This window comes from Rhea americana, unplaced genomic scaffold, assembly GCF_003343005.1.
Source record: "Rhea americana isolate MKP2758 unplaced genomic scaffold, rheAme1 scaffold_11, whole genome shotgun sequence".
Taxonomy (NCBI): Eukaryota; Metazoa; Chordata; class Aves; order Rheiformes; family Rheidae; genus Rhea; species Rhea americana.
The window spans coordinates 6,486,692-6,502,983 of NW_028185150.1; the positions used below are offsets into that span (position 1 = coordinate 6,486,692).

General features: G+C 35.5%; 1 protein-coding gene across 1 annotated transcript in view; it reads left to right on the forward strand.

Moving 5' to 3' along the window:
* GNAQ (G protein subunit alpha q) overlaps positions 1–16,292 on the forward strand; it is a 129,508-nt gene that overhangs the window by 40,403 nt on the left and 72,813 nt on the right. Inside the window, exon 2 of the mRNA XM_085313528.1 lies at positions 3,583–3,767. Within this exon, the coding sequence (XP_085169654.1) occupies positions 3,583–3,767 (185 nt within the window). The remainder of the gene's footprint in view (positions 1–3,582; positions 3,768–16,292) is intronic.

Sequence of the window (16,292 nt, forward strand, 5' to 3'; positions counted from 1 at the left end):
GATCTTCTGTCTTGCCATTTCACTTTTGTTTCCTCTGTTTATCAGCTAGAGGTATTCCTGAGATGATGGTAGTAGTGGTTAGCAGATGCAGTAAGGCTTCCAGGTCCCCTCTGGCCATAAGGATTTTTTATCCACTTGAAAGTTGTCTTGTCACCAAGCAGAACAGACTCACTTGAAACTTGTGTAGGTTATTGCCAGTGTTGCTGTTGTTTATTGTGTTGATAAGATTATAGGCATGTGTTGCAAGTTATATTTCTTGCTCTGTAATGAGTGTACAGAAAGTACAATCAGTGTACATCAGTTGAAGTCTGTATCTTCTCATAATGCCAGTCTTGTGTCTTTAAGAGGCCAGGGGTGTATGGTATAAATACATAAATCAAATCTAGGTTTGACTTTAGTGCTAGAATAGTAATAGTTCTGAATCCCAGTCATTAGGAATTAATTCAATATTCATTAGGAATAATACTGCAATAAGCAGCTTTGTTTAGCTAACCTTAGTAATTCACTGTGCTTAACTCCTCCGTGTTCTGTTGTAGTTAATAATATTGCCTCCCCCCCTCCCCGCAATGATCTTAGTTTTGGGGAAGGTATCTGTGTAAACTTTTAGGGATATGCAAGTATTTGGTATACTGTCACTATTAAGCAGTTTTCTTTACAGATAAATTGAATTTTTAACAATAGGATTTGACTCTAGGGTTAAAAAATGCCAAAATAGGGACTTTCTTCCCTTTGATCAGAATGATCCAATAGAAGCTACCAATGTAAAGTGATAAAAGTTCCTATATATTGTGCCAAAAATGAACTTCCTCATAATTTTTGTACAATCCTCTAAATACTATCATATCTGTCATTCTTGCTGTTTTATCCCATTTTAGTTTTTTTTGTCCTTGGAAATTTTGCATGACTTCCTTTTCATCAGGACTAGTTTTCACACTTTGGCTGTCTATAAGTAACACTCCACAAAGTTAAGGAGCACTAGAAAAGTTCTCTTCATTGTTGCTGCAAATTTAACCATAAGATTAATCTGTGGGAGAAACATCTTACTTCAGCACCAGGAAATCATCTTGTTTGCAAATTTTAGTATACCTTTAGGTCTCCAAGTACAGTTGATTTTTCTTTGGGTGACAAAGCTTTAGTACAATACCACCCAATTAAAGAACTATAAAGTTGAATAAAATGTGGACTCCTGATGTGTTAAGATTCTACTTTGGTTTTAATTTTGTTTGCCCATATATTAGCAACTTCTACAGACTTATTTTGAAAGTACAAGTAATCTGAACTACTGTTTTCTTTAATGTAATGCAGATTACTTTATCAACATGATTTCTTTCCGATTATCTGACTTTGATTGCTGCATAAACTTACAATATAGAGTTAAAGGAATTTAAAATTTCATTTTTAAAGCAGAGTAGATAACACCAGCCTGTTCTTTCCATCTCGTGCTAAGTTTGTATTTTGTGATTTTGAAGGGATCTGGGTTTCCTCTTGAAAAAGTATCACATTGACCGAAAATGGAGGTCACTTTGTATTCAGATGGTTTAGAGATGTTTGGTGCAAGTGATTTTCTTATGCATTAGTTATAGTAGAACTGTTGATAAAAGAGTTAGTCTTACCAAAAAAACATATTATAGAAATTCTGTGCCTTACACATTCATCTTGAACGTCTTGACTTTCATACTAAATGCATGACATATATCTTGCAGGAAAAACTGGAAAATGTTACACAATTATTAAAAGATCTTTGGTATGGTACTTTATTTCACTGTATATATAAGACCATATGTCCATCATGTAGGTTTTAGAAAAAGGGAAAAATTGAAATTGTCGAAGGGAACCGCAAGCATTTTTCAGTAGGTAATAGTTCTATTTTATGTAAGTCTGTAGTTTTTATAAACTGTCAAAAGAAGTCATGTTTGCTCCCTTTGGCAGATTCCAGAAGTACAAAGATCTCTCGTGTAGTTCAGACAAATTGGAAGATACAAACTTAGCATTGATCCAAGATGAAGTATTGCCTGTAACTTAATACCCCTTCTGCACAGGCCATGATTTGGCTAACACACAGTTATTAGACTGCAAGGGGAGACTTCTATCTGGGGTCTGCCAGATCTGTCACCACAGATAGTCGGTGACACTCTTAACTGTGGCACGGGCTGACAGGCCAACTGAAGCCTTGGCATGGGAGCAGTTTCCGTCCAACTTTACAACTTTGGAGAAGGTTCTTTTTCATTACAAAAGCAATTGTAGAAAAAAGTAGAACAGGTCTGTTTATAGCACTTCATTTGATTTTTTGGGAAGGTGTGGGTAAGGAAGATTTGCCTTGGAAGTTTGTTTTAGACATGAGTGAGATGGGCTGAAGATACCAAAGCAAAGTCCTTGGTGAAGGAAGCTTTCAAAGGCTTCCAGGTAGGATTTTTGGAGTGTACACTATCTGAGAAGTAATACGGGTTGCCAGTGCAGCTTCATACTCTTAACTTTACGTTGCTCTGCTTGTGAAATACACTTCTCTGATGAGACACTTAAAACATCAGACAAGGCATAAGGTTCCCTTTGTCTTGGAAGCCAAATATTATAGCATGAGGCATAAAAGCTTTATAAAATGATCAGAATAATATCTGGGCTGAAAGGATGAGAAGCACAGCACAATACGGAACAATACATCTGGGAGAATGTATTGCATTTCTTGCAGATCTAAGTAGCTAGGTGAACATGCAAATGTTCATATGGCTGTGGAACTGTTTCTTTGAGATTTTAGCTCCTCCTTATAAGAAAACCAGTGACATGAATAATTTAGATAAGCCTTTCTAATCACAGAGGATGAGCTCACTGAGTTGGGGCAGAAGAAAAATGTTAGGTGATACATCCTGCAAGAAATTCCCAACAGGCAAATCTTAACTTTAAATTGACGAATACTCAAGAAGCTCATTGAAAAAAAGTTACCGTTTGTGCTTTATCTGTAGTTTGTAGATGCAAAGACATTTCAAGGAAGGAATGACTGCCCATTAATAAATAAGAGCCAAATTTTAATTACAGCTGATTTCCTCTGTTTCGGAGGTTAAAGTTTGGAGAGCTGTAATTGTTTTACTGCTTCCCTCCTCCCGTTTTTTTTTTTAAACAAATTTATCTAAGAGTTTTACACTACTGCTTATTTTAATGTTCTTAAGGTTGGCCAAGATCATTGTTTTTTATACATAACTTTCAAAATTTTTGTGATTGTAATTCCCCAGATTTAGATGTTGTTGAGAATTTTATCRTCAGGAATGGAAATTTAGGCTTATTATTTTCAATATGCAGTAGTATAATTTTTAGTGTGTTTTTTGTTTAGCTATTAGTTTAGTTATTTTCTTATTGCTGTCCTTTTTCTATTCCTGTTTTGTCATCAAAATGCAAATCTTAGTTCAATATTTGCTTGGTTGTTACTGTATGTTACTGCTGTTTTCATATGGAACCAGTCCTTGTAGCTACCGTGCAAACAGCATAACCACTTAACACTGTTCTGCCGTGCAGTGAACAACCTGTCTGCTTTGTGAAGGAGAGTCACGTTTGTCAGGTGACTGAAGTGTATTCTTCTTATTTGTCTTACAGGCACAGGAGAGAGTGGCAAAAGCACATTCATCAAACAGATGAGAATCATCCATGGATCAGGTTACTCTGATGAAGACAAAAGGGGCTTTACAAAACTGGTGTACCAGAATATATTTACAGCAATGCAGGCCATGATCAGAGCGATGGATACCCTCAAAATCCCATACAAGTATGAACACAATAAGGTGAGTTTTTGTTTATTTCTATGGCTGAAGCTCTTCCTCTTTTTATCTCTAGGGAATTTGTGGAGAGTGTCTGAAAGCTATACATGGCGTATAACTTAAGCTGTATTTAAGGTTTAAAAGAAAAACGTTTCTTCCAGCTCTCTACCCKTTGCACTGCCGTTACAAAATGGAGGAGACGAGAGAACTCCTCTTAACAATATGTCTGTGGGATTTGTCAAGGGAGGAAAATTAAGGGCAGTCTCATGTTTGCCTATGGCTTTAGTCATCTCTTTTCCTTCCCTGCCAGCCCATGTTATAGCCAGAGCACAATTAGACTATTCTTATCTTTACCAGTGGTTCTTAAGGTTTGCCATTAATATGACTTAAGGGAAAGTTCAAATTAATTGAAAAATACGTGGGGATATCTGCTTGTGTGTGAGCATATCGTGAAATAAAATTTGACACAAGGCCTTAGGAGAAGCAAATTCATTTGAGCCTTATGACATAACTGAAATGTAAGAGAAGGAAAATACATTTAAAGCATTTCTAAGGTTTATCTTTGACAAGCCTGACTTCTTTCCATTTTTTTTATATTTGCTTTTTTTAAAGAAAAAATATTTTAAGCATTCCATGAAGGCGAGTGAAATGCTTAATATTTACTTGAATAGAAAGGAGGTTTATTACGTAGGTAGACACAGAATTAGATGGCTGTATCTCCCACTCTTTGCCACAGGAGTGGAACATCTTTTGTTTGAGAATGGTCCTGATTTTTGCAGTTGACTCATTATCAGTAACTATATCAGGCAGGTTACGTTCTGTAATGAGTAGAAGGTTCACCTTTGAATCTTGTGAAAGGGGATTTAGTTATTTTTTAGTAATCTTGGATGAAAAGGATACTTAGTCTGCTGGATTACTTATATTCTATTTATTTAAATGTTAGAAACTATCAAAGAACAGTGAAATTTGCAATAAATAAGCTTCCATTAACCAGGAAAAGGAGGATGTAATACATTAGTGTTAGGGTAGAAGTCTTCTGTGCTTAAATATGAAGATTAATGATTAAAATTGAACTGCAGTATGTGTTTTAAGGTATCTTATTTAAAAGTAGGAAAGGTAAGGCTTATTACCAAGCAAAAAACACTTTTTTTCTCCATTCAGGTTCACCAGAGTCACTGCAGCTGGTCATCACTTTGTTGATGACATAATGGTGCAGTAACAAAAGAATCTTGCGTGAGCCTGGGTTTATGCGGTGGGAAATTAGGCAGATCCTACTGTCAAAATTCATATTGTTAAAAACCTTCTTTAATGTGGGTGTTGTTCTAGGTTTTGGGGGTTTCTTGTTGTAAGGACATTAAAAGTTAGAAAAACTTTTCTTAAATAATAAAAGAGAATGTTCTTCCTAGTATGATTGAGTGCTGGAACTGTATAATTTCCCTTTGTCCCTCAGAAATAAAAATCAAAATAATTTGTATTTATTTTTAAAAAGTGTATTTATGTGTGTATTTCAGCCTACTAGCTCCACATTTTTGCTATGTATAGAGCACTCAGTTTGTTAACATACTTGAAAAGCTGATTGTGAAGCACGTTTTCCTTCAAAACTGATTTTGATTGCTATTTTGCTGTAGTATCCAGAAGTCCTACTTATAAATCAARATTTTTGTTTGTTTGTTTTGTACTAGAGAGTATATGTTCTATAGTTACTGTTCAAATTCTGAGTATTGAATTTATACAGAATGTTTTTATGTAGTTGAAGCAAGTTAGTAAGATGTGGCATAGCTGTGTAGACATGGCGAGACCTATCCAGTTAAAGCTGTGCACTTTTTCTGTGCAAGAATAACTTTCCTGAAAGTAAGAGTTTATCTTTGTACTCAACTATTTCACAAGCATTCCCACCAGTTTTAACAGGGTTACATGTAGAATAAAATCAAACTCACCAAATGACACAATTCCTTTAAAAAGTCCATCCGGAAATAGAGTGGAAAATAAACTTGTTCCACAGTCATTCCAAAGTACTGAAGACTACTTTTATGCTTTGTATACAAGGTCACTTTAAAGCGGTAAACTTTTTTTTTAAAAAAAAGTCTGTTGAAAACAAACTCATTAGCCTAGCAGCCTAGAAAACACAGGAAGGGCACTTCCTATTAATTTGAATCTCCTATCAGGAAATTCTAGCTCTGGCAAGAATATCTCAAAGTTTGAGTAACAGTGTATTTTTAGCACAGTACTTGTTTTCCACAATAGTTTAGAAAACTACAGCTCAAGCTGATATTGATGTGACTGAGTCTAAACAAATAATGGTAGTGTCCCCCCCCCCTTTTTTTTTTTTTTTTTTTTTTTTTTTTAATCAAAGTCTTCATGCTCAGGGTTAGTTTTTGAGGTCACAATAGAAATGTTTTTGTCTTACTGTTTTGTTTTCTTAACTTTAGTTAAGAGCAAAATTGGAATATTTTTAATCTCTGAATGCTTCTGAAATTTGAAATGTTGTCAAAAATTGGTGTTAGAATTTAATGTCTCGATGCTAGGGCATTGTATCAGGCAAGACATTTCTCCTGTTAAACCGTAGAATATGAGCTCTACTGAAGTTTAAGATAAAGAGTCAGCATGATCCCTTCTCTTAGGAATTTGTCTGTCATAGGAAATGGTGGCTAATGGATTGGGTTGTAGTTTCCTTTTGGGTTAATGTTACTGTGTTTCCGTTACTTATTTTTTAAGTAGAAGTTGTGAAGTCTTTATATACATCTTGAGTTTTAGAGTGAAAAACATTCTAGCAAATACAGAAGAGCCTTAGTTACACATAGAAATTGTATAAGCAATTACTAAAATTGCTGGTCTTTGCAAAATTTTTGTGGGTGTACAGTAGGTCAGGGCAAGTATAGACATTTAAATTCACATTTTAAAAATCTAAAATATATTTATTATATCTATTTATTTAAAATAAAATAGATTTATTTTTTAAGAAAATCTTTAGAGTGGCTTAGAAGCCATTGTTTCAAATAATATAGTCCTTATTGCTCCTTTTTTAATCTGTTTTACATGTCTACTATTGCTGAAAGTGGGGACTATACCTGGGGACTGTACCTGGAAAGCTTTTTATRTTTCTCTCCCATTGTTACAGCAGTTCTATGAAACAAATCTGCTACTGTACTAAATAACTACCATCACAGTTACTGTTCTCTTTCAATTCGGTTTCCTGAAGACAAGTTGTCTCCTCCAGCGGAGAGACTACCAGGAAGATGTCACTCAGTAGTGATTAACAGTCAGGAAATCTTACTTGAATCCCATGCCCATAATTTCCTGTGAGACTTCTTAAATATTCATAACAAGATACCTAATATGAGTAACACATTAACAGAACAGGCTAGAAGAAAATTGTTAAAGAGGCTGAAAATGTAAAAGTGACTCTTATTGTAAATCAAGAAGTTCGCTAGCTATAAGCTTCATAGAATGGTTCCACAGTAGAAGTCGTTTCCATATTTACACCTATTCCCTATAAGGAAAGTTTTTAAATGGATATAAGCTGGTATAGGAAATGTTTTTGAAGTCTGCAATCCTACTAACATTATCTTCAAGGCTGAATTTACCTCATTGAAAGCTTGTTTCTACTTAGTCCCCTATAACATCCAAATAAAAATACAGACAATAGTAAGAAATCAGCAGCAGGTGTGGATGTCAGATGACATAAATTCTGAAGTAAGAAAACAGGAGTCTTAAATTTCTTTGACCTCCTCTGTAAAATTTCATATCAAATAAATATATGTTGGGAAAAAAAGGGCCTAGCTGATATACCTCTCTTCATCTGCAAAGAGTATGAAGGATTCAATCCTGAGCAGCCATGTGCAAACAGTGCAAGGTTCTCTGACTTTCAGATGATGCAAAATGTGTGGGATTTCTGGATTTTTTTAATAAAGAAGGATAGTCTTGGGATGTTGAGACAAAATACTGAAGAATAGCTATTGGCTTAGAACGCAGATAATAAAGTGGCTCTTCAAGCAGGTGGAGAAGCCTTACCTGTGCCATCTGCACAAACATTATTCTTCAGTGTCTCAAATCCGAAGCACAGTGTTTAAAAGCAGGTTGTAGGAAAAGGGGATTTATACTAATATAGTTAGTTAGTATTCAGCATATCCTCAGATGTCCTCCCCTAGGCACACAAGAATAACGAAAAATTATCCAATAAGTGGAAACATGCAGACAGTTAAATGCTTCTAAGACTGTGAAGCTCTAAATGCAATTTTCTGGCAAGAAATAGATTGCCTAAAAGCCAGTCAATGTGCAAAAGAGTGTAGTAAGATTTAAAGTATCGTAATCAATTAACAACATGTCTTCAATTCCTTTATGTGAATATTATATATATTTTGTGTTATATTATGTTACTTATTTATTGATTTTCAGGAGCCTTGATGTGAGGTAAACATTGGCTCCTCAACAGCTTTAAGAGCTGTCTTTTTTTACTGGAGCTTTAGGACTCCAGTAAAACCATGAACAGTTTCTTCCTCAGTGTTTCACAGAGATGTTGGTAAAGACTTGCACGGTCCCATGTAGATCTCACTGCCTCCTCAGCTGCTTTTCTTCTTTTTTTAATAGTATTTTGTTGCCAGTCAGTCACTCTTCTCAGACCCAGCCTTTCTCTCTGGCATCTTTCTCTCTCCAGCCTTATCCTGTGACCTCATCCAATCTTCACATACTTAATCTGCTCTCAGTTGTTTTCCTTTATCTTTATATCCAAGTGAAATTTTTTAAAAAAATTCTTTCAACTGTATAGTGACTAGAGTCCTAGCTGCCTTCTACCAGTTCACTTATCTTCCCTCATTTATTTGCCCTTTGATTAGAGCAGAGGCCTCTTGGGTTTGACTCTGTTGCCTCAATGAATTTGAAAACTCGTTGCTTCCTCTGTACTTTATGCATTACTTTTTCATAGTTTATCTCAATGAAAGAGAGTTTTGTGTGCTTTTCCAAAGGTAGGAAAAATTACTGTGTATCAGAGGTAAAGTAGACTAGCAAGATTGTGTATTCTTGTGATGGGTTGAAAATACTTTTCTTGAAAATAAACATACAATTATTCAAATAAATATTCTTAAGTAATTTCATGAATATAATTGAGGAGACTGTCTTAATTTCAGTTCTGCAAACTTAAATGTTTACATTTTAGAACCTCCACAATCCCCAAAAGATCAATTACATGTTTAGGCTTATGCATGTGCTTACAATTAATTTTGAAAGGACTAGGACCTTGGTTAGGGAATAAGTGTGCCAACTACAGGATATTATAGACATGCGTTTGACAACTCAGTGTTAGCTACTTTTTGCAGTGCGATAAGATTCCGTCCTTCATGCTTTTTAAAAGAAACTCTTTATTTTCTAAATAAAAGATTTTAAGTGATTAACTGACCTATGCTAATGGAAAGTGATAAGTATACAAAAGCACATACGTGGGATGTGATGTTCATGTTTTATCTTTCCATTTCCACCATTTCACTGCTTCTGCTAGTGTGGTGAATGGCAGGTGATAAAATAAGAATCTGTAAGTAAAGCATTATAATTGCTTATACAGTAGCTAAAGGACCACAACTATAGGAAAGCAGGCTTCTAGCATTCTTTGTTTCTTTTTTATAGCTATTCTATTTTGCTTCAGATATGTTTGTTGAGTAGTTATTTTGCTTAGAGAACGCATTGTGTTGTTTGAAAGGAAACATAAGAACTTGAAACACTCTCAGGGCAACATTTGTGTGAATTAGGTGTTTGGAGTTTATTTTAAAGTAATGAATGAGCTTTTGTGCTATTGGAACGATTCTGTTGCCTTACGTTATTTACAAGAGAGTTATATATAAAGTAATTTTATACACACACACACACACACACATACATACAGATAATATATATAAAATATATAACTGCATATATTTTAATAGAGTAATATGTTTAACAGTAATAGCTTCTTAATTATTTAAGAATAATCATTAGTACCAGAGATGTGTTTAGATTATCCTGAAATAACTTTAGATTATTAACTTTTATGAAAAGAACCCGGAGGGGTTGGACTAGATGATCTCCAGAGGTCCTATCCAACTTCAACCATTCTGTGATTCTGTGAAAGGTGCAGTGTTTTGGTTCTGGAAAATGAGATTGTGAGAGGAAAATCCAAGCATGACTTGATTGATGTTATGCCTGAATTTCTTTTTGACAACCCTCTTTCCAGAGTCAAAACAGAAGACTTTTCCTCATGCTGCAACTTTGACAAAAAGGTATATATATCAAATTGTCTTGACTGGTTTCTGTAGCTTATATTGCAGTGTAACTAAGATACTCGGTAAACAGGAAAATCATTTGTTAGGAGCAAGTCAACCCTCTTGACTGGTTTCTGTAGGTTATATTGTGGTGGAACTAGGATACTGGGTAAGTAGGAAAATCATTTGTTCGGAGCAAGTCACTTCCGTGAACAGTCTCAGGTCTAACAAAGTAGAGGTTAGAGGCTAGTATCAAGTTGAATAGCTTTTAATCCCTTCCTACACTTTGCTAATTCTCATGTGGCTCTTAATTTTCTTAGTCTCTATCATCTGTGAGAATTCACAATGTGTGTGCATTGGCCTGGGCAAGTAATACTTTGCAAAAGCTGCTTACAATTAAGATTTTCTCATGCTAATTGAGGTTGTTTTATGTTCATAGCTTTTCATTTTTCTTCATGTATAAGGCAGAATTAAAATTTACCTCCTTAATTAGTTAAGCTAATTCATAGATACAGGGTAAGAGTAAATTGCATATACGAGTTTTGCAAGTGTGGAGTGTTTCTATGAAACTTTCAGAATGTGGATTATGTACAAAGTAGTTTGTTTGAAGGTGTTCCTGTATGTTTAAATCTTTATTTATTGATTTTGAAATACAATCATTGGTTTGAAAACATATACTGTCTATATTGTTGGTTGTACAACTAGATAAGTAAGTGCTTGTGGTGCATGAAGATGTTCTTTGCACCTTGCCTCCAGTTCTTGTTGAGCTATATTTTGGACCAGTGAACCATGTGCTGCCACTTGTGCAGGTTGGATAAGAGAGTGTCTTATTACTGAAGCATAAAAAGGCCTTGGCATGCCTACTTCTCTTCTGGACTCTGGTACATCATATGCGGAATGGAGAAAGAGTGGGACATACCATGGGCGAGAGTGATTAACACAGTGGCTTGTAACCCTGGGAAATCTTGTGGTTGTCTTTGCAGTGCCAGTTGTACCACCTTATGGCCATTTTGATGTTTGTGTTTCTGTTTATCTAAATAAGCTAAAATATTGGGATCAAAATTACTAATATTGGACTCTAATTTTGGTCATACTTTCTGGAGTATCTTGACCTTTGAAAGTTTGATTGCAAATTTGTGTTTATAACTCTACCATCTCTAGGGTTGCACTATGTCATTTTACCTTTCTAAAATGTAAAAGTAGTGAGGTTTAGAGTAAAGTAGAAATCAGTACACTTTTACGTCTGTGCTTGTATTAGTCTGTTTATTCAATTAGGATTATTTTTGAGGTAGTCCCATACTTCATTCTTTACTGTTATTTTTGCTCAATTATGTGCTTGAAACTGGAGAAACATGGTAGCACCAATTATCCTAGGATCATCCAAGGATCATTTAAAATAAGAATCTGCTGAGTACTGAACAGACATTTAATAATTTTTACACCTGAAGGGTTCACTAAGTAATCTCTCAGACTATTGTGGCAAGTTCCAATTGAGTAGGAGCAGGATTTGTGCCCCATGTAAGTATTCTAACAGGTGTTTTGACATAACAGAACTTGTCTACAGCATGCTGCACAATTGCTGAGTGTAGATGCAAATGCAGTGTAAGTTGTTCATCCACTTTTTTAGGAAATGAATGTATAGTTTGGATTGGAAGTTTTTTTTTTTTTTTTTACTGTCACTGATTTATATTAAGGGTAAGAAGTATGATGATAGTCCATGAAACATTCAATTTCTGTGTCTAAACCAAAACATCATATGTTCATATATCATTTGATAATAAAACTGAGACCAAAATAATCCATCATACCAGCATCTGAAAGCTAAACTTACTTCTTAAAGGCCCTATCCAAATAGGACAGTTCTTGTGTAATTTTAAGTTTCTGAAATATGTTTTGTTTTTAATGTCATTCACAAAACCACATAATCAGATAAAATTGTGTATGTATGCCTGCATGTCTGGTGGGATGGAAGATTTCTGTTTGTTTTGAAAAACTTGTTTGTAAATGTTTTTGTATGTTTCCTTTGGTGCGCCTATGCATTTTTTTTAAGCTGGTTTCATTCAAACTCTGGGTTGAAAAAAAAACTTCAGAAAGCAGAACTCTTTTGCGGTAAGGTTTCCATTTCTTTTTTTTCATAAAGCTAGAACTTTCTAGGCTTCCTTTGGTTCTTTTCCTCCTTTCCTTTCTCTTTCCCTCTGGATCTTTTCAATACTGCCTTGACCTTTGAAAAGTTAAAACAGTGAAATAAAGGATTGAAAATAAAACCACTCAAAAGACTGCAAAAGTATACTGGGTATTATAAATTTTCTTGCAGTCAGTGGTTTGCAAATAAAAATAAGAAGGGCAAAAGAAGAATAAAATATGGTGACATTTTTCAAAGATACTTTGTGGAGCTTTTAATTTAGATATACAGTAACAATTTGGGGAAGAAAACTTCAGCATTTATTCTCTCCTTAAAAAAGGCTGKTTTTTTTTCCCTCCCCCCCCCTCCCACCACCTACTGCTTCATAACTGGTTTGTAAAGCAGCTCTTCTGTAGCTAAGAAAGGTTAACTGGTTCTGTGCTAATAATGTGGGTGCCATCAGTACTGGACTAAGACATCACTAAAAGATATGAAGCGTGTTTGAAACATAGTGTATTGTACAGAGTATAAAATGGAGTTTTATGGAGGAGAAGGTTGGAGTTACTTATCTGGGCATGCAAATTTGCTTTTAGGGGAAGATATTTAAGGGTATCCATGAGGAAATGAAGGGATACATGAATGAACAGATTTTTTTTCAGGGGATGCTAAGGAGTCTGTTGTGCAATGAGACTAAGTGAGGAGTTTATGCAAGGGTGAAGAGAGAGCCTGCAGGAAGTTTCTAAGGACCATTGTGAAGTCTGGAGAGAATGTGTCTGCTTGTATGAACATGTTAGTTATAGAAGCATGTTGCTTCTCAATTTGTGTAATGATCCTGTGTTGTGTATAGTAGATTCACTGCTTGTGAACCAAGTTTGCCAGCTGACAATCTAAATCTCTAATAGCATTTTTTCCAAATGGAGTCTTGGAATTTTTTAGCTTCATCTATGGCTTGTTGTTGTGCCAGTGATCAGGAAAACAAATCTTGCGGCCTTATTATTAGGCTAATTGTGAAAGGCCTCATTTAAAACAAGAAGTCCTTCAGCAAGGCAATATTTATAAATAAAATCATTCTAATCGGAGAAGGGCGTGACAGTACATCCTTGTAGCTCACATCCTTCTTGTGTGATAAACAATGATATGCCCCGGCTGCCCTTGCCGGAGCAGGATGGTCATTCACTGCGTTGTCACTGCAAAATGTTTGCAACAGCAGCTCCCTCCCATGAAAAAATAGAGATATTTTTCCTTATCTCTCTCTCAGAAAACAAATTCGCATTTTAAAGAAGTCAATTTATAGGATGCAGTTTAAGTGCTGAGAGAAGCAGGAGCTGGATAGCTAGCGCTGTTGTTTCCTGGTTCCAGTGGTGTGTGTGTGTGTGTTCTCACTCATGTGTCTTTGCCTATCTGTCCGTTTTTGGACACTCATCATCTTCTGTGGTCTTCCTGTAGAGCTTCCTGTGTACTGCTCTGTGATGATACCGTATGAATCAGCAGTGTGGGTGATATTTTACCCATCTGACAAATAAGAAGTGACAATATTTTTAATATTCTTCATTGAAATCAGTCCTAGTCAGAGAACTACTCTCTTAATCTGCACTGGGGGGTGCATTTCTGTGATCCAGTAGGGTTTTTTTTTTTGGTTGATTGGTTTGTTTTTTAATTTCTGCCAACAATTGACTAGGATATACAGTAGAAAACAGCCTTTTGTGAATGCATGCCAAGCAGATGTTGTAACTGTCTGGGTATACTGAAACAGACACTGGCTACAGAAGCTTTGTCAACATAATATAGAATCAAATTATGGCAATTCAACACTGTAATGTAATTTTTCGTTGTGTCCTGCATTACTGGGGCTGAACTACATGAGAATTAGATTGTAGGTTTCTTTCCTCTTGGGAAAGGAATGGATATTAGATTTCCCATTTGAAGCTATTCCAGTGAAAGGAAATTTAAATAAATATACTTTGGAAAAGATTTGGAGGAAATGTGTGTATTGGTATAAAGGGAATGATAGAACCGAGATGTAGGCTGAATTGTTAAGAACGTACTTTAAAGGTAAGGGTTAATCTCTGAAGATAGTTTTGTTAGTAATGCTTCTCCAGTATTTAGATGCTCTTGTTAATCATTATTCTTTAAACATGAGATAGCTATTTCTCAGCAGGTTGCCAAATAAGCTTTTTTTTTTTCCTCTTAACACCTTTTTTTTGGCCATACTGAATTTGGCAATTAGATCTCTTTCATTGTATTAGGGTGGTGTTGGTGGGGTGTTTTTGTTTGTTTGTTTTTTTTATAAAAAGAAAAGTCACCTTGGGTATTCTCTGCGTCTGATCTTGTGCAATTGTATTTTGCTCTGAGTGTTTTCGATGTAAGGTGTATGTAACAGTGTAAGATGAGTAAAACAAGACCTGTTAGACTGTTGCTTTTTACCTAGTTCCTCTATTCCTATAGAACATTCAGTATTTTTGAAATTCAAGTTTCTGAGGAGAATCTTAATTTTCCTCAGCAGTATGGATCATGGAATTCAGCTCACGGTGTCGTGCTTTGACATAGCTTCATATAGGTGGACAAAATGAGGTTGAGGTAGCTTTGAAATAGAGTCTTTCTGATTTAGTAGAATTTCCAAACACTCATGGGAGCTTTTGGAAACACTCCATTATATAAGCCCCACAGAGAGAGGGTTATACCAGCTGCAGAGTTCCAAAAAATTGTAATACAGTGGTTATTAAAAATATCCACTCTAAATGACTGTGGAAACAAACAGAAAACAGTGTCATAAGTTTAGGTACATAGTTAGTGGTTTTGCACAAAATGCAAAACATCTCTTCTATGAGATACTGTAAAGAAGGTACAGTATCTCCTCTTATGAGAAGCAAAAATGTAATACGTGCTTTTACCATGAAGTAATTTTGACTCAGAAACTAGAGTTCATAGATACTTTGAAAGGCTGAATAAAATGTGCTTAACCAGRACCCTACCACACCCAAAATACAGACATCTGTATTCATCTCAATCTCCTAATTATGCCTCAGTGCATCAGCAGATGAATGTTATGAAAGTAACGAGGATAAACCTTCACTGTTATGATATGTTACTGATGCCAGCACTGTTATAGTTTATAAATAAAATCAGTTACTGGGCAAAGCATTTTCTTCTGCAGCGTATAGATTTTTTTTCTCAGCACAACCAGTTGTAGAATAAGGGACAGGCTTGCACACTTTAAAATGTTTCTTCTGTTTTGATAGATTCTTGCATTTTGAGTGTTACTTTGTGCTGCGTTGTATGTTTTTACAGTATCCAGCTAAGCAGCAGCCCAGTGCTGTTAGCAACCAATGGGTAGTGCTGAAGTATTAATACATAGACTTTAAAATGAAGAAGAGTGTTTGGAATCCGGAAACTATTCATGTCACGCTTCTCTTGTTCATGCTCTAGAGTGCTGGACTGTGGCTCCGTCCACTTCCTCAGCTCTGCACCCCTTGCCCCACTTGCTGTAGCATCTTTGAGAGGAGCTGTCTCAAAATAATCCCTTGTTTGATTTACAGTGCAGAGTCATGAATGGGAAGTAGCCTGCCCAGCACATGGATTACCATGAGCTAGAAAGTCTCTTTGGAGCTAGATCCTCTTATCAGTGTAAATGAGCTATGGTGGGCTGTAGTAGGGATCCTGTGTTCAATCCCTCTCTCTGTCATTGACTCATTATGTGGCCACAAGAAGGACAATTTTGCTGGAATTGCTGAATATGCTTGTTAAATCTGGGAATCCAATCTAAATATCTGTAGTAATCCCTTAATTTGTTTTACTTGCTTAATTTAATTAATTTCAATGGCTAGCTTAGCTGCCAATAAGTACCTCAGTGCAGCATATCTAAGAACCTAAATATGGATCTTGGGTTTGATCCCACAACATTTAAAATCACATTACTGTTGTTTACTCTAAAGATACAAAACTTTAAGCAAATTAATTTGAACATGACAATTGTCTCTCTTTTTCTTTCCCCTTTTTCACTTACATATAAAAGAAAATTATTTCTTCCCTTTATAACATTATTGTACCAAAGTGTTAATCATGCTAGTTTGAGGTTGCTTCAAAACCTGTATGATTGCAAAAGTAAATCATGTGGAATCCTGTATTTGTTGCTCAGTGCCTTGTGCCACCGTGGTATACAAAAATACACACTCTGCATGCACTGGAGTTGGTTCAGACAGC